This window comes from Buteo buteo, chromosome 6 (assembly GCF_964188355.1).
Source record: "Buteo buteo chromosome 6, bButBut1.hap1.1, whole genome shotgun sequence".
Classification (NCBI taxonomy): domain Eukaryota; kingdom Metazoa; phylum Chordata; class Aves; order Accipitriformes; family Accipitridae; genus Buteo; species Buteo buteo.
This window is the reverse complement of record NC_134176.1, coordinates 17,981,800-18,000,700: the sequence shown is the minus strand read 5'-3', so window position 1 is coordinate 18,000,700 and position 18,901 is coordinate 17,981,800. Positions and strand designations below refer to the sequence as shown.

The window sequence follows — 18,901 nt, the reverse complement described above, 5'->3', positions numbered from 1 at the left end:
TTGCCTAGATCTTGTAAGACACTTGCAGTTGCATGGATGGTAAATTCCATTAATACTTGTTTGTTGTACCACCATGCTATTAAACTTACTATCTCACATACTTGGTGCCTGTCAGTCTGTAAATAAAACCTAGGCAACGAGAACATCAGAATGTGGGATATGTTATAATGCCTTAGTGTCATGGAGCTGGCTGGACAGATAGGCATTCCCAATCATTTTTCTGACAGCTCAAGGGATGCTTCCCTAGATGGGATCTGGAAATATTCCTAGTGGTTCTGTGTGTCTCTGAACAGGTGACTTCTATGCCTCATGTTAATATACCTCATATACAAGAGCAGCCTTTAGAGTTGAACATACAATTCTTATGCTGCCCTTTGGGATTTTCCCTTCTCTCAGAGCTTTCCAGGGGAAAAAAAAGGGGGAGAAAAAGGACTGTTAGCAGCTGAACTGATGAAGCCTGCTTGCCTTGTGCCTCAGTTTTCTGGTGCGACCTCTGAAGGAAGCTTTTTGCATGGATAGAAAGTTTGTAATAACCCGTGCTTATGAAGATTCCCATTGATTGATAAGGAGTGAACTCACGTTGCACCTTTTCCCTCCATCAGGACACAATTTCCATTACCTGACTGCCAACTGTGCCAACACACATAGGAGTTCAATGTCTTAAAGAGGTCTATCCTTCTATGTAATTTTTTTGAAATTGTGCAACAAATACCCACTCCCTCTTTTATTTATGTACTGATTTGGGGAAACAATCTAAACAAATCAGATGGGGGGCAGGTTAGAAGAATGCCCTTCTTTAACCCTCACCACTTTGTGTAGTGGTTATTTCTGCACCATTTGCACCAAGCTTATAAAGTGGGATTCTTGTTCAACATGGAGGCCTGACAGGAGAAAACAGAGAGGGAGAGAAACACCCTAAAACAGAGGAAAGCACTCATGCCACCATTTAGACAGAGGAGGTCTCAGGATGTGCCAAGGAGCTGTCATAAAAGTGTTTTAACCACTAGGCAAAGAGGCCTTGTGGCAGAGGGTACCAGACATGGTGCCAAGGCAGACAAGCTCTCCAAAGAACACAGCTGCTTTGTGTTCACATTCAATGTTCTACCTAAAGCCTGCCTTGTACTGTCTTTTGGTATTGTCAGATCAATAATGGGTTTGTATTGCTTGAAAGCTGCACTCCTGAAAATAAATTCAGTTGGGCACAAATCTCCCTAATAGCATGGTAATTCTAATAATATAAATTCATAAATGCATATGCCTTTTATGTCATGGGGCTTATTTAAATTATTGTTGTTCACCGGGTAACATAGCTTCCTGCACCACAATCCTGCCCTGCAACCCTGGATCCCTGATGAACAGGAAATTTTAGTACAGGCAGGCATCTTGTCTGTCAAAAAAGTCAAAATAACTTGAAAGTCTTTCCTGGCTCTGTTCCCCAACCTTCACTAAAATGCTTTCCCTTATTTTCACACACAAAGTGCAAAGCACAGCAACATTTCTAACGCACAGTAAATTTTCCTCAGAAACCTCCATCCTTGTTATCATACCTCCACCATTTCTTAAATCTCACAAACACATATGCTGGAGTCATTTTACAGCTACTTGGACTAAAGAGTTCTCTCTAGAAAGTGGTTTCATAAGCCAGAGAAGTAGAAGTTAGCCCAGATATCTCGGGGGTAAAATTGATAGTGGTTTCAGGTGAAATTTTGGCTACTCTGCAATAAAGCAAGAAGCTGCCAGAGGGATTAACCACAATTTGTAGGACCTTTTCTGAAGATGATGAGGCCTGGATCAGGGTGGGGGAGAATGAGATATAATAGGCATGTGGGTCTTGTTAAAGGATCTCACCTACTCAATTTTGAGAGAATTCAAAGCTGAATTCTTGTTTTGTTCTCCACTTGCTATCAGTGACGATAGCCCCAAAGGACTGGTTTACCATCACGCCATTTTTCTCCACACAGCTGGGGAAATGAGAGCTTCCAGGTGTCATGGACTTTTCTACAGTGACAAAACTTTCATGTTGCTGGCTAACATTGGTACTTTGGGGGTCACGTTTGTGCAGATTTCCAGAGAAGTGGCATCTACACCTTAGATCTGCTGTTCTGCTGTCCCTTCTGATTCTCCCAGGTTAGCATGGCTGTTCTCACCCACCAGGCCAGTGCTGGCTGATCATGTCTCTAAGCATTTTCACTGTGTGAAGCCACTCCAGAAAAATATCAGGCTTCCTGATTTTACTTTCATCCTCCACCTCTACAGTGGTTATCAAGCTAAAGATTTTCCACTGCTTGGGAGGCTGTTTTGCCAGAGCACTTATCAGTAGCACTCTGAAAATGTGCAACCTGAGAATTATACTGTCTGGCTAGTGAAAAAAAGGTAAGGGACAGAACAGATGAAAAAACTTGAAATTGTAACCTCTGCTTCAACACCCAAATTACAATAGATTTTAATTTGTATCACAATCCATTGCGACAACGTCATTAATGCACTGAATTTGCTGATGAAACACTTCACCTAGTGACAGTTACCCAGATCACTATAAACATATTGCAAACAAGCTCTGCACAACGTAGAGGCATCATTTTGCAAGGGAGGTACTCTACGTCCTATTACACAAAGCACTGTAGAAACATATATTCAGTGACACATTAATTGAGGCTTGATACTTTTTCATGTGGAGAAGGTGTTGGTTTGGATGCACTTAAACTTGTTACAGTCTCAAACCAGCATATTTCTTTACCTTATAAGTACCTTCATACTGTCATGATTATGTTTACATTCTGTTGGTGAAAGGCAAACAGAGCATACGTTCGTGTGGAAAAGCAGCCATACTGCCTCTGTAAGAATGCCAACAGATGTGGCAGTAAGTGTGCTAAGATGGAGACATTTAGATATTTGCCTGGAACTTTATGACAGAGCATGATGTAAGCATTACTGCCTGAAATTTAATTTCATATTGGTATGATAAGAGCACCAGCTTACAAACTCTGCACAGTAAGGAACAAACATGTAATACCTTTAAAGATTTGCAAATACTGCTTAATGTGCTTTTGCTAAATGAAATGCAAAGACTTACTAATACATTAATGACATTCTCCCTTTGAGAGTAACCATCAACTGCTGTTAACATCTCTGTTCAAATGCCTGAGTCATTCTGGGTCTCTCTGCTGATTTCTGGTACAGGCCTCTAGCATGGGCTTCAGAAAAAGTAAAATTCAGGTAAAGCGCTAGGTGAGTACTTAAAAGCTTCACAACTACAGTGAACTGGCTTTTATCTTCCATTAAAATCCGTAACAACAGGAGCCCTCCACACTGAAGAGGATGAAGATTTACTTCCAGTTGATGAAATTTATATGAAAGGCCACCCCAGATGCTGGACTTTTGGTTGAACTGACAGCTCTCAGCACGTACTTGAATGAGTAAGAGGTGCTCTCCAGGTCTGATGCTAGGATTAACCATCAGGTACTTTTTTCATTCAGCCTACCTCTGACAGTGACTTTTCCATTGCCTCAGACAAGTGTGTTATTCATCCAGGTTTAGATTTTCTTTCTGTAGGGGCTATGAAGGAATACTGAAGAGATCAAAAAATGGGAGAATTGTAAGGGATACCTGCTGTATCAGGCAGGCAGCTCAACAGGCAACTGAAACGTGGAGTTTATTACTAGAAGAGCATAAGCTATCAGTGTTGGCTAGACTAAATAAATACCATCAATAAATGGTCTGTGTGACATTTTGAGGCACCAGTAGTCACTCACAAGTGCCCAACACAATCCTTTCCATAATTTACATGCAAAACCTAAATTGTGGAGTTCAAGAATAAGCAAAAAAATATGTAGAACAGTTCTGAAAATAAAACTACAGGTTATGGTTGAGAAACAAACCAGTGTGCAATATCTTCAAGTAATAAAATGTTATGAAGTGGCTAAATACTAGGTGATTGAAGTATTCTAGATAATGAGAAATAATAAAGCTTTTAAGAACAGAATTAATTTAAGTGATAAAAAAAGGAAGATACTGATACTTCTGTAGGAAAGTGGGAGTTCTGTTTTTTTTGTAAGGTATGCAAATATTTCTGTGACTAAGAACCTATCAACCCTCACATTATATGGATGGATGTCTTACACATATGCCTCTTGCAGTACATTTTAGAAGTTGGTAACTATGTGCGAATTCCTAAGCTCTTATAGGACGCAGGGAAGAGGTTCCTAAAAGAAGACATACACACACATACACAAACGCTTTTTTTTTTTTTAATGAAAGCTTAGATTCAGCAAATCTCAAACAATATCCTCCCTACCACCTCCAAACTTCCATCTTGATCTATGTAAAAAAGCTGGAATCTTTTGAATGTGGGAAAAGGCCTAATCTGAACTATGTTCTTTCAGTGTTTGTTTAGTAAAAGAAAGTTATGCTTCAGGAAAGTCTAAATATAGATATTCCCTGCTTCACACAGTTCACAGTCTAAGCAAGATAGGCACAGCCTGGGAACTAGGAATCCCAGAAGAGACAATAGCTAAATATCTTTAAAGTCATTCTATGGTATTACTGACTTGCTTCACAAAGGCACCACAGAAGGAAAGATAATTTGTGGAAATTTAAAAAAAAAAGCAAGAGTGTCATCACAACCACCTCTCATGATGACAGAGCTGTCATTCCCTCAGGTGGTCAGATGTTTCTCTTAGAATATGCATATGGAAGGAAGAAGGAGGGACAGTGTGTATCTCTAATGAGTGACCTTCAGAGAGGAATTTTTTTATTTTTTTTTTACTATTTTTTTTTTCTGTTGATGGTTGAAAAGTAACTCTTTTAGGACAGCTGACTGAAGCCAGCATTTTCAGCCTGCAGACCCCTGGTTATGAATCTGTTTTTCTTTTTAACACGGGTGACTTTTCAGTTAACTTGTTTACGTGAACAAACGTGTTGGCAGCAGCAAACTCGGCATGGAAATTCAATAACTGTTCCTTTCTGGCAGTATGAGCAGACTTTAGCTGAAAGCATGGAAAAGCAGATTTCTCAGAAGTTTAATGGCAGCTTTGGAAGTGATTTTTTGTTATGTATTATTTGTGGAGATTTAGTTAAAATCAACAAACTGTAATGAATAACGCTTTTGTTGAAATGCAGTTTGTAACTGAAAAATGGTTTGACCAAAATTCTGCAGGATAGCTCTTTCCTTCTAGATCAGTGCAATGCTGGATCACATTGCTGGAGCTGAGAGATCAATACCTGCATTGCTTCTGCATAAATTATATTTCTCCTCTGTTTAAATAAATGGCTCGAAGAGAAATATTCAGTCCCCAATCATCTTTGCTGGTATTCTTTTAGTATTTTTTGTCAGTTCTTGCTAAACTTCAAAACCACTTTGTAATTGGCTGAAAACAGAAGGTAAAAGCAAAGATTTTATCTCTTTCCTGCCAGCATTATTTTGACTGCAGGCAATATAGACATGAAGCTTATATTCAGCAGTAACTAATGAACAAGGAGCATCACTGTAATAACGTCTAAAAGTTCAGTCTAAAATACCAAGGCTCTTCTTCATAAAAGACTCAGTTCTTTAGATGCACTCTGACAAAGGGTAATAGTGTGTAATTCTACCTTTGGCAGATAGTTACTGTGGATGTTTGGAAGAATGAAATAGCTATTCCATTTGTAAATATCAAAAAGTTTGTTGGAAAGATGGTAAATATTTCTAGAACCAAGAACAAAGTATGGCTGCTATTCAGAGAACCTGGATAACATGATTGCCTGAAGCTTAACTCAGATGTGGCTGCTGCTGAGAAACAAAGGCTAGAGCAGAATTTCAGGAACAGAGAATTAAAGATCAAGGTAATTTAAGGTCCCAACATTTCAATGTACAAGAAGCAAGTCAAAGGAGGAAAAGATCACCATGGATTACACACAGCTCACTGAATACCTCTGCTTCATGTGGTCAATGTAGCCAAAACAAGTAAACATAATATTTCAATTCAAATGAGAAGAAATCAAATATAAAAATGCCAATATATAGAAAAGCATCTTACATGCTCCCAAAATACTGAATGTGCTACCCCCCATAAGAAAACAGATATTTCCAACAGAGAAATTAAAATAAAGACAACAGTAAAGGCGAAATAACCACCCAAGAAAAAAAGGGAATCAGAAGACTGCAACCTTACTTTCATAAGAAACGAAAGTTATAAAATACAAAATAAGGATTCATAAAATATGAAATAAAGCACATGAAATTGAAGCTGAGGGAAACTAATGTTTCTGACTCAGCAAATTATAAGAAACTGATCAAAACAAGTTATTACACCACAATAGGATACTATGAAGTTTACTGCAACTACATGTAATAAACAAAACTGCTACAAGCTGCAAAAACACTGGGCATTCATTCACTCACTGATAAAAATTCACATAAGCACTATAAACACTGCTCTAACTAAAAAAAACTAAAGGCATTCTCTTTTCTCAGTATGCCTCCTCAGTTTTTCAGGCATGCTACTTAAGATTTACTGAAAAACCTTTCCCTTCTGTATTTCTTTATAAACACAGTACTAACTCCTCTTGCAACACATAGGAGAGTTTACCCATCTGGAGCTGAGAGCAGATGCCACATGAGGCTTGGATTTCCACATGTGTTTTCTTTCTCCAGTCAAAGCAGTCATTCTTCAGTTTGCACTTCTGTGCCCTACCTCCTGAGTACAAGAGATGGGAGGCTATCAGGGCATGAAAAAAGTCTTCCTTTCTATCAGTTGTCCTCCTCAAGCTAGCAAGTGAACGTTTTCAAGGAGCTATGTGCTTCATCCCTCGCTCCTCAGAAGTTTAGCCTTACCCTAAAACTAGTCTAGCCCTCTTGGCTTAATGTTAGGTATGATCTTCATAGGACCAGCACATGGGCTCATATCCTGTTCTCCTTTATGCCAGTTTTCTCCTTGGAATCTCAACACATACGGACTCCATAGGGATCCCAGATCTCTAGCCAAGAGTTTGGCTTAGAGTTCAGGTTAAGAAGGAAAAAATCCAGGAACGTGGTGCTCTTGAATCAAAAATCAGTGTCCTACAAACTGGAAGGCAGATGCCTTCTTGAGAGAAATGCTTCTGTAATTAGATTCTCATTTCTTGGTTACTTGTCAATAATGAGAACCTACCTACAACTATGTTAAATCTTTATCCACCTGAAGAATACATGGTGCATTCTGTCCTACAGCTTCTGCCTTCCATTTGGAAGCCCAACTAGTTTTGGTTTAGTAATTATCTCAGGTCTTCTGCCTTTGCTTTTTTATTTTGGCCAAAATCTAAGCCTAGTGAAGACCTTCATTTAATACTAAGTTGTGAAAACTTGTTTGATGCAAAGATTACAACTAACCCTTCTGTTTCCTGTTGTCAGCCCTCACTTGTCCTATGTACTTTGTCAGGACCCTGAGTGCACTAATAGGCCTTAGCAGGCCCAACAAGCCCCACCTGTCCCCACCCATCAGCTCAGGAGCCCCATTTAAGCTGAGCCCTGGGCCTTCAGTCCATACCTGAGCTATGCTGTACGAGTGTGTGTTTCCAGCTCAGCCATGACTGTATCCAGCCATGTTCATCTGGATCTGGACTTAAAAACTGACTTCCTAGCTTGACCTCAGTCTTTTTTGTATCGGTATGGACCTGCCAGGCAATCACTAAGTTATGTTTGACCCCTGTTATCCTCATTGGACTGGACCCTAACCTGTGGGCTGCCTTCCCAGCTTGACCTTGGACCTGCCTCATTGCTTACCTGATGATCCGGACTCTTAGCTGAATCTGGTGTGCCCTGCTTGCTTTGCACAGGTACTGTGGGACTGGGTTCTAGTAGTGAGGCTCTGTCCTATCAGCTGTGTTACCATGCCTGGGCTCCTGCCCTTTATCGAGCAGCCAGCCCTCACTGCTCCTGATGGTTTTCCATATTACCTTCAAAATAAACCCAGTATTTCTATACTTAGTTGCACAATCCCAACAATAACTCACATGTGGAAACTAAGTGAAACACTTTTTTTTTTTTTTAACACTACAAAATCCCGTGATTAATTCTCTAATTCTAGGCCTGAACATTAAACATTAATTCCTTTTGATTCAACAGCCCTCTATTTTTCTCCTCCTGTTTGCAACCTGAATACTACCCTTTTGAGTCTCACCACGTTTATGTCCCCATTTCAATATGGAGAGTGAGTTTTTCCCCCTAATTTTTACTGGCCCTGATGATTGGAATTTAGCTTGAAACCCCTCTAAAGCTGAGAACAGTCACTTCTTGTTCCACTAATTTTGGTATTATTTCCCCCCCCCCCCCCCAAAGGCTGCTGCTAAAAAAACCCAAATAAACCCTCAGCTTAACTATTTGCTGTGGCCCTTCCTATACTATGCCAAAGGTTAAGCACAGCACTTAATTTGTGTAAATTGAGATCTAGCCCAAAGATACTACAAATCACTCTGGTGTTATGCCTTAGCTTTCAAAGGCAGCTTGTGTTTGCTACAGCTCCACAAATTTTTTTAGATCTTTCTCTTCATAACCATAATTTCAGGCCTATGGTTAACATAGAAGAAAAGACCCATAAACCAAGCATGTTAAATCCTAAACCATCCTCCCTTTCCAATTCCAACCCTTCCGAGGACAGACTTGTTAAGTAGGAATAAGCTCCATATTTCACACCTTTTTCTTCAGAATCTTAAGTGCAACTGTGGGCCTTACACTTGGCACATGTATCCACTGCCAAGCCATATATTCACAGTCACATATTAATTCTGACTGAAACCCTTCTCTTTGACATCTAGGTTGGTATTTTAAAGGAAGTAAATTCTATGTGGTAGCAATTCTATTTCCCATCATTACCTCTAACCCCAACATAAGAAAATGCAATAAAGCCCTACTTGAGTAGAAGGTTTGTCAGCTATACAGGAGCTATATTCACATCTAGATCAACTGGGACCTCACCACCTGTAAGCAGGGAAAGAATGGCATTTAGTCGAGAGCAGTGTCCCAGGGATAATTAGCTGTATGTAGTTATTCATACCTACATCTTTCACCAGAACTACAGTAATAGTTTATTTAAACTTCATGAAAAGTGATAAAATCCTCATTCAACTGAAGTCAAGTGCAAAACTTCTGAACTGGAAGTCGAGCTTTCACCTGGTCAGTGAAAGGTTGACTTTGCCTGTGGTGTGGAGCACCATCTAGTGTCCTCGCAGTGGCCAAGGAGATATATTTCTTTCAGCCTTTAGTTGAATGAGCATCAAAAAAAAAAAAAAAAAAAAAAAAAAAAAAAAAAAAAAGGCAAAAAAAAAAAGGCAGCATGGCTTAAGGTGAAGTTGCACTGTGCCAGGGAACTTATTTTTGACTTTTGTGGACTCTCAACAGTGTTGTTTTTCTCCAATGGCACCTGCAGCACCGTGCATTTAGTTATCAGTTGTCCTGAATATAATCCAAAATCTAGTTTCTAACATTTTTCATTGAAACACCAAATGTAGCAGGATAAGCAATCATAAATTCAATTTTGCAGCAGCTTTTATATACTGCCTTACAAGCACCCACTACATCCCACAAGAAAAATGGCAGAAAATCCCACGTGTATGTATTTATTTACACCCAAACAAAAAATGTCTTTAACATCTTTCATTTCTGATTTGACATCTCTTTTTAAATTGTCTTTTAGCCTTCTTTTTAACTGTAGCTGGATGTGTGTGAATTGTGGCCACTACTGCTTCTCTGTAACTTCAGTCACAGAATTCAGTGCTGACTGCCAATGAGTCAGCGATTCCCAACACTAACAGAGAATAATAGTCAAGGTTTTGACAAATCAAATGGATTTGAAATCCATTTCACTCATAGTTGATTCAATTTGTGAAGCAGTTAAGAAAGAAGTTAAAACAGCTCCCAGCAGCAGTATGAGAAAACGGTAGTTTTCCCATTACTCTGGGATACAACAAATTAGTAGTAAGTTTTCATTTTACATATAATGCTATGCAGTTACTGATTTTAACTAGCTCAGGAAGTATGCGCTTAACAGTTACTGAATTCAGGCAAGTGTTGGAACACCCTCTGCACAAGCAAACTGTCCAAACATCATTGTGGTGCACATCAGTTAACTGCACGTGAGTAAATCATATTTTTTTCGTCAATTTAGATGATCTTTCAGCGTCATTGAAGGCTTTTTCCCAGTACCATATTTCCTGATAATTTAATTCAATAGAAATATGCTAGTAATATGTATTTATGTATAAACACATACTGTTTTTTAAGTACATATATGTCAGTTGTTGGAGACTGTTCCACAACCTAATAGTCTCCACTGGTATTTCTCTCAACACATCGCACCTGGGTAACGCCGCCAACTGTCAAAACACAACAATTTGAGTTTCTGCTCTCCTCCAGTGCCTGCGCAATTAAAACAAACACGCTCTAACGGGCAGCGCGGGAAAAGCTGAGTGCTGTGCCAGGCCACGGGGCACGGGCCCGTTCACCCCAGCATGCTTGAGGCCGGCGCTCTGCGCGCGCTGCTGCGGGGCTGCCCACGCCTGGCCTCTCCACCGCCACCACATGAAGCAGCACTAGCGCTGAAAAGACGGCGGCTCGGGGCCGTAACCGAAGAGTGAATATGGGAGACGAGCAGCGATACGAGGCCGCCGCCATGGGCGTCGCCCGCCATTTTGGGCGAGGCCAACCACACCACAGCGAGGCGCGGGCCCGAGCCAAGATGGCCGCCGGCCAACCCGCCCCGCCCGGGTAGGCGCGGCCCGGCCCCGCCCCGCCCCGCCTCGGCTCGGATGCAGACGGGCGCGCACCGGAAGTGGTTCTCCCCATGCCGGAAGTGCCGCGGTTCCGGAGCGGTGGCCGGGCGGCGATGGCAGCGGGCCGGCAGCGGTGCGGCGGGCCGGCGGGCCCCTTCGCCTCCCGGCGCGGCGGCGCGGGCTGAGGGGAGCGGGCCGCCTGCCGTCGCCCTCCCGCTCCCTCCTTCTCCGTTGGAGGAAGGTAAGGGGCTGCCGGCGTCGGTGAAGGAGCCGTTGCGGCGGAGCGCTTCTCGCCCGGAGCGCGGGTCCAGCGCTCGCGGAGGGGCTGAGGGCTGCCGGCCTCGCTGGCCGCCGGTTTGCGCGGCCTGTTGTGGGAGGAGAGCCTCGGAGCGCCCGCGGCGTGGGGGCGAGCGACTCCGATATCCGTCGCGGGTGTCTTCGAAAGCTGCGAGTACCATTAGTGTCTCGAAACGGAAAATAAGACTGAGAAAACTCTTAAGCGTCATTTCTGCCTCTTTCGGTGTAGCCCAGAGCTAAGGCTCCTCTTCTGGCTACTGCTGCTTAGCAAGGGCAGGAGGAAAAAACAATTGATGTTTACCTTCTTCGGTCTACTGTGATTTTAATAGTGTTTGTGCTCTCAAAATGTGCATTCCTTTTGAAGATTTATTTTCTCTGATGGCGACTACCTGTTAGTCATCTCTGAAATGCCTAACTACTGGAAAAAATGGACAGTGACTTAGCCATTGGGTAAAGATGGATTCTGGAATTTAAGTTTTTGCCCAGTGAATTAACAGCCTCTTACACAAATTTTTCAATTATCCTACTAAAAGTATTACCTTGGTGCGTTAAAGGGAAACCTGCTGTTAAGTTTTATAGAAGGATAAGGTAAACAACAAATAGCTGTCACAGACGTAAGTAATGGCACTCTCAGGTATTTACTGTCACCATATGTTTGACTCTTTTAGCTACCATAAATGCAGCAGTGTGAGAGCCAGAACAACTTCTCCAGGCTACCCTGATCAAATTCTGTTAGGTCAGGATTGAAGATATCCTTCAGATATGGAAAACGAGGAAGTCTTGAAAGACTGATAACCAGACAGATTAGTCTGGCCTCAGGAAGGGGGATTTAGAAAGGTGTAGTGATTTTTTTTTTTTTATCAGTTATGCTAAACTCTCTCATACTTGCATTAATAATTATTGTTCTGTATGCATAAATCTTAAATAAGCATTTCTGCCTAGTATTTGTATGCCTGATATATTTTCTTAAAACAGTACTGCATAAATTGATTTTACTCCTCTCTTTAAAAAGGTAGGAAAGGTAAAAACCCTAACAGTCTGAAAAAGTGTATTTGTCAGTACTCTAACCAGCTGCAGTGAAGCGGTGGTTCTCCCTGCCTTGCCCAAGGGCTATTTTGGGGGAAGGTGGTGACGACTTCTTGGTACCAGTGGCAGTACTTCACCTAGAGTGTTTGTGACTGGTTTGAAGAGTGTTTCAATTCACCTAGTCGCAGCCAGCCAGCCAGAGATCTTAAAGCAGCTAAAATCAAGCCCAGCAGTGGCTGTGGTGCTTTTACTAAGTTGTGCTTCTTATGTAAAGTGCCAGTTGTCTAGTGTCTGGTTTGTTCTGCACCAAGTCAGTTACTAGTACAGATGTTCAACTCCCTTACTCCAGAAGGCATATGCAACTGATCACATAGGCAGAGCAGAAATAAAGTTAGGTGCAAATAACATGCTTATAGTATCTTCATGTGTGCAAATGGGTACAAATACATATGTTTAGTATAGATCTTCTAATGTTCAAATTGAAAACATCCTTTTCTACGGTTCATAGATAGGCACTCAGCCAGAGCTTAGTAAAACTGGATGTTGTTACACTGCAAAGAAGCAGTGATGCTCCTGTTACTGGCTGGCTAGCAGCGTGTTTGTTTTGCAGACATCAAAGAACTTTACAAACTTTCTGTATTTATAGAAAGCCTTGTATTATCCCCACCCTGTGGCTAGAGAATCTGAGGGCAGATGGGGTAAGTAACTTATCCAATTCATGACTTCTATTTTGTTCACTCAGCACTTGACTTTAGCCAGGTATAACTTGATAGCTAGCAGGCCCTAAACTAGCCAGACCCATCGATGGAGCATTGTATGTAATTACCATTAACCTATTGCTAGCATAGTAGTATGATTTTCTCTGCTGTAGAGAGCACTCAGGTCTTCAGAAATGGATGTGTGTGCTGCTTTACTAATGTATAATGAAAACTTATAAAAAGTTAACTCATGAAAACCAAGCTTCATCTGTGTCCTCTCTTTCTCCAAGCTGTACTGAATGTCGCCTTTTGTTCCAGGTGCAGAGCATGGAGAATGATGAACTTCCGCCAGAGGATGGGATGGATTGGTGTGGGGTTGTACTTGTTAGCAAGTGCTGCAGCTTTTTATTACGTCTTTGAAATCAATGAGACTTACAACAAACTAGCACTGGAGCACATTCAGCAACACCCCAAGGAACCACAGGAAGGAACCACATGGACGCACTCCTTAAAAGTACGACTGCTATCCTTGCCTTTTTGGCTGTGGACTATAATATTTTTAATACCATATTTACAGATGTTCTTGTTCCTCTATTCCTGTACAAGAGCTGACCCCAAAACTGTTGGGTATTGCATCATTCCTATCTGCTTGGCTGTTATTTGCAATCGTCATCAAACATTTGTGAAGGCCTCAAATCAGATCAGTAGATTACAACTGATTGACACTTAGCTCAATTTCTACTTTCTGTAGCTGTTTTGAAGCAATTGCATATGCCTGATTTAATCACAAGACTGAAGTTCTGAGTGAAGGCTGGAAAAAGCCTTTTCTTTCAAACTGTTAAGCAATGAAAAGAGTGACTGTTTTCTATTTAAAAAAAAAAAAAAGTAACTACAAAGGTTTTTAAATATGGGTCTATCAGAATGGCCGGAGTGGGAGAGCCCTACGTGACACTTGATGGAAGTATTCCTCATTTTGCCTTAATGATGCAAAATTGCAACACTCCATCTGAAACGTCCTGTGGGGAAATAAGTTTCTGGTCCATGACTTTACTCCTCTGTGCAAAAAAGTGATTTCCTATGTTTTCCCTTGGAGTAAAATCAATGAAAAGATACTTCTTCTGTGGTAAATGTAAAAGGAAAAAAAATTCAGAACATGATTATAAAAGTTGCACTTAACACAATTCTTTGCTTTTTTTTTTTAAAGTAATTGGTATCTACATCAGTGCTGGTTTTTAATGAATTTTTTAAAAATAAGTTTAGATACAAATACAGGAAGCAAAGAATAAAGTTTCTGCAAACCTTTAAAGGGAAAAAGGTACTTTTTTTTTTCCTGTGGTAGCATATTTTTTTTCAGTGACCACAACAGTACCATGTTGTAGTAGGTAGGCAGTGAGGAGTGGCATAGGCCTGGAGGTTGGTGCTTTAAATTCTTTTCCTACAATGTCAAAAGCAGCTTATGCTGGCACTGGCCCATACTCTGCACAAAACTTCATTTGTGTTTCCTTCTCCTATCTATAGAAATCTCCTTTGATAAAATTACAAGTGACTGGAATTTACTACCATTCTAATGTCACTCTGGACGTGATGCAAAACTGTGTTCTGGGAGCACTGATGCATTAGGGAAAACTTTGAATTTGGGAAAGTTAACTGGTATTAGGTTGGGGGGATGCTACAAACAGGTTGTAAGACAAATAACCTTGTTTCTTCCAGAAATTTGAAGAAGTAGGATACCTTCTTCTCATTCTTGCAATGAATGCAAATATCTTCAGTCATACTGAAATTCCACTGAGATTTCTTACCATAGTTTAAACCTCTATTTTTCAGTGCTATTTTGGCATAGCATTTAATTCTAACTACTGGATTGTGTATTTTGAATAATATCAAGTCTTTTCTTTCTTGTTGTCCTTCTTTGTTTCTTCTTAGAATAACTAAGTTTTTGAGCCAGCCATGATGGAAGAAGTAACCTTCCAAATGTGAAAACAGTGCAAAATACACCCTTCAAAAGCAGTAGGCCCAAAACAATTATGAACTAAACTCCTCGATTATAATTGCAATTGTATGTGATTGTCAGTACCTAATCATCACAAATGCAAATCCATTTCTCACTACTTTAAGGGAATCCTGGAGAATATCAGCTTTCTCTTACTTTGGAAAGAGAACACTATTTTCAGTGTTGCTATATTTAAGCATGGCAGTTAGAACACCTTAAACTTTCTGTTTGCATTTGGAGATATTTTGAGACACTGGTTTCAAGTGCCAGTATGGGTGCAAGGACCTGAAAACAATGTAGCCTTTACAAAAGGTTTTAAGTTCTAAGTGCAATATAGAAAGGAGGAAGCTGCCATCTTAATATGCTGGAGTAAGAATAAACTCTGACTTGTGGTGTCTCTGGGAGTCAGAGCTTTTAAGTTGTATTGTTTCCTAACTTTAAAAATCACCATCCTATTTATCTATAAAATAAAAACTTTTCAATGTTTATAAATAGAAGTCTGTTAATGCAGCTACATATCAATGGCTTTTTTTTTTTGTGTGTGTGTATGTTGCTAGATAGCAATGCTGGCAGTCAGCTGCTGTAGCTTACTCTCCTGTGCTTCTTCCCTCAGTGCATACATTTGGCTGATCTTTTTTCTTGTCGTTTTATGCTTTGTGCCCTAATTACTTGTCTGTAGCCTGAAGTTTTGGGGCTGGCTGGGTGAAACTGAATCCCTTTGTCATTTCTATACCTTTGTGTAATAGGGGGATACCTCTGGCTGGGCTATGTTTTTAACTTGATACTCTAGTTTTTAAACTGAGCAGTTATGTTGTGTCTAGATGAAGTTATTTAAAGAACCACAACATAAGAGGAAGCATCAAAAATAGAAAATGATAGGGAGAACTGCCTAAGTTTCTGTTGTGCAAGCATGTGGCCTTTAGCAAATTCATCAGTGTGCCTGATGTGATAAGCCAAGCTGTCTGGATGTGGAGCACGTGCTGGGTGCAGCAGTGACTTACAGAACAGAGGTTTGTGTTTGTAGACTTTTCCATAGAAGCCTGGTTTTGGATTAAAGCTGTCGACAAGCACGAGCTTTACAACTACAGAAAGACACACAATCTAATTCAAGCAAATGCTGTGTCTGTAAGGATTTGAGCTTGAGGTGGAAAGAAGCAATGGAGACAATTAGTATGAACTATTAACAGTGCATAGGAATACTAGACAATAGGAGTATGAGTAGAGGAACGCTAGCTCCACTGGTGCTTCAAGCATTTTTGGCACCAGTGGAGCATCAACGGGTGAAGTCTCACCCACAGAGTAAGTAAAGGGAAGACTATAAAAATCAGTGATTAAATTGGTTTTTTTACTGTAGTCTTTTAAAAGTAGTGAAATAACTTTAAGCTTGATTATCCTGAAGATTTGTAGATAGTGTCAAGGCTAATTCTCAGTCACAGAAGATAACTGCCTGTAACACAAATTGATGTAAACTACAAGCTTTTGGGATAATCAAGCTCAAAGAAGTTTTACAGCCTCTTTAAAGACTACAGTACTTCTCAATTAGTTCTTGATTGTAAATGACAGATAATAGTGCAAATCTGTTTCTACAGCAATGGCATTAATAAAAGATGCGAGACTAACTTATACTAGAACTTGTTCATACAAATCTATTTAATTCTTTTCACTGAGTGGGGAGAAAGGATGAATTGCTACAACTTCCACTTAGGGGTGGGAGAGCTATTTTTTACTCTTTTAACTTAAAATGAGTTAGCTCAGACCTGATCTGAATGAGCTTCCTAAAGCAGAAGCTGTAATAATAGAGGCGGTAATGAAGTCCTTGGAAGATTGCTAACTTCTACCAGCTTAGCAATCATTTAGAGCTTTAATTTTCTGCCAAGAAAGTAAGTAGCTGTAACACGGGGTTAATATTCATCTCTGTGCCACCTCCCTTGGATTTCTTTTTATTGTGTTTGTGCCACAAGATAAAGCTTTGTTGGACTGCTTGAGCATCAGTCTTGGGCAGTTTCATTAGCTGCTTGACCTTCACCTGACAATCCCTTCCGATCTCGGGAAAATGTCTTCCGCATTTTTTTAAGTGCTGCTGAGCCTGTTCTTCAGGGCCTCCCATGGTAGAGCAGGTCCAATGAAGAGCATAACTTCAGGCTGCAGCCTTTCAAGCTTGGACAGAAGTACGTTGCAATAAAATGTGTTCCTTATGACATGTTTCTTCCAGCAGCGAAGTAGAACTGCAAGCTTGATTTCTTTTTTAATTAAAAACATGAGGATTGACTTATTCTTAAAACAAAACTTTACAGTTTGTGCAGGATACCTATTAACTCCCCTTATTTTGTCTTGCCTGGTCCATTGTCTTCTTAAAAGGATGCCCTCTAGTTTGTTATTCTATTAGTTTCTAAAATATGCTGCTTTTCATGTGCCAGTCTTGGATAAGAACCCCCTTTTCTACATATGATCTAATGCACAAAAGCAGTTTAATAACTTTATCAGATACTTAATTTGTAAGAACTAACTCAGCTCTCCTTAAAGCTAGCCCTATGTTACAGGTTTCTTCTGGAAAGAAAGAACATGCTACAGCCAGAAGAAGGTACTTCTGCTCAACTCTCAGTCCTCAAAGCCCATGACTAGCCCAATAAATTTTGGCTTAGTGGCTGTGCCCAAAACCATGCTCCGTTGTTTACACTGCTAGGAGTTAACCTAGTTACCATATATTAAGCCCCGTGATACATTATTGAGTCCTAACTGCCAGATTACTGTGTATTTTAGAATCTGGTATCTGCAGTAGCTTGTGTATAAATTAACTTTTAAGCTAGAATGAGTAGGAATTATGCAAGGGCTGCAATGGGTGAATCGCATTCAAACCCTTTGAATGAAGATGATGAGAGTGAATCTCCTACGAACTAGGAAAGGTCTTGCACTTTTAGACAATGCCCTGATTATTGGGCATAATGTGATTGCCCCCTTTCCCTCAGAACCATCTATCTGAGTGCCGAGTAAATATCATGCTTGTGATTTTAAACTTTTTTTTTAAAACACAGAACACTGCAACCTGTTAAATGCCCTTGTGAATTTAGCCTCAGAAGTTGTTCATACCGGCAAATTCAGTATTTCAAAGCAGTACAATAGAGTATGTCATATAATCCCAGTCTACGTGAAGGAGACTTGCTTTGACGGTTTTGCCATTCTGTTCTGCAGCTAAAGTAGTTGGTTCTCATCTAAATACTACCAAGAATTTAATTTTAGTATTACTTCAGCTCATAATTCAATAGAAACATAGCAGCATTCTCCCTCGTTACTGGTAAGGAATCCATCTAGCCCCCTCTGGCTAGTAAAACTAAGTTCTATTAGTAAGACATACAGACTATACTAACAGCATAGATGTGGTGAACTAGGCTTGTTCTGTGCCAGCCTGAAGTTTGGTTAACGTACAAAAGCACTAGCATATCTCCGAGATGAAGATTATGCCATCTTTCTTCCATCAAGGCTTATCTATTCTACCTAAAATGCAGGGGCCACGGTTGACTTACAGCATGCATAAAGCTTCATCCTCTAGGACAGCTTTGTAAAAGTAATTGCAGACTTTTGCTATATTCTCCACACATATAAAGCTTAAGTTTTTGTCTTCAGAAAATTTTGGAGTCTCTCCCACAGCCATGGAAATACCTGTGTGCTTTGCTGACTTGGCTGCTTGGAAAAAGGGCACCACAACCAGTGAGCAACACCAGCTGGTTCTCTCTGTTGTCCCCTGTACCTTTTCCTAGTTGTTTGGCTAGAAGGACTGTACAGAAAGTCGGAGGCTGCAGTCCTTCTAGGGGAGAAAGAGGCTCCCCAAAAGGGGTTCAGAACACAGCTGTAGGGTAGGTCCTAAACCAGATATGGAGCGGGGAAAGGGAAAAAACCAAACCCATCACACTAAAGCTTTCTCTGCCTAGTTACCTTGCAGCAACTCTCAGAAAAATGAAGTTCTCTGTTGAGTTAGGCCACTTCCATCACAAGCAAAAAACTTACAGTTCAGAATTACATAAGGCCCCATGAAGCTCCAGTACCCTTTTCATTGTTTAAAAGTTTTTGTGGCCATAATAAGGACTAGAAATGATTCTTTACAGGCAAAAACTTGAGTGGTGGTTGTTCTTGACCCAATGCTAATTGGTATCTTCTGGAGCTCAGGTGCAGC

General features: G+C 40.5%; 1 protein-coding gene across 3 annotated transcripts; it reads left to right on the top strand.

The window, feature by feature from the left end:
• Positions 1 to 9,826: 9,826 nt before the first annotated feature.
• On the top strand, positions 9,827 to 13,924 carry LYSET (lysosomal enzyme trafficking factor). Of its 3 annotated transcripts, none has more exons than XM_075029927.1 (2): positions 9,827 to 10,086; positions 13,062 to 13,924. In XM_075029927.1, exons 1-2 carry the CDS (start codon positions 9,956 to 9,958, stop codon positions 13,471 to 13,473), a joined length of 543 nt encoding a protein of 180 aa, XP_074886028.1. In that variant the 5' UTR covers positions 9,827 to 9,955; the 3' UTR covers positions 13,474 to 13,924. The 3 variants fall into 3 exon arrangements, with proteins under 3 accessions (XP_074886028.1, XP_074886029.1, XP_074886030.1); XM_075029928.1 differs by lacking the exon at positions 9,827 to 10,086 and adding an exon at positions 10,791 to 10,963; XM_075029929.1 differs by lacking the exon at positions 9,827 to 10,086 and adding an exon at positions 11,330 to 11,856.
• The last annotated feature ends 4,977 nt before the right edge of the window (positions 13,925 to 18,901 follow it).

Bases quoted from the DNA above. Each gene is read 5' to 3' on its own strand.
- LYSET (XM_075029927.1), top strand. From the start codon at position 9,956: ATGCAGTTACTGATTTTAACTAGCTCAGGAAGTATGCGCTTAACAGTT. The intron at 10,087-13,061 runs GTGAGTAAATCA...CTTTTGTTCCAG, and splicing joins TGCACATCAGTTAACTGCAC to GTGCAGAGCATGGAGAATGA.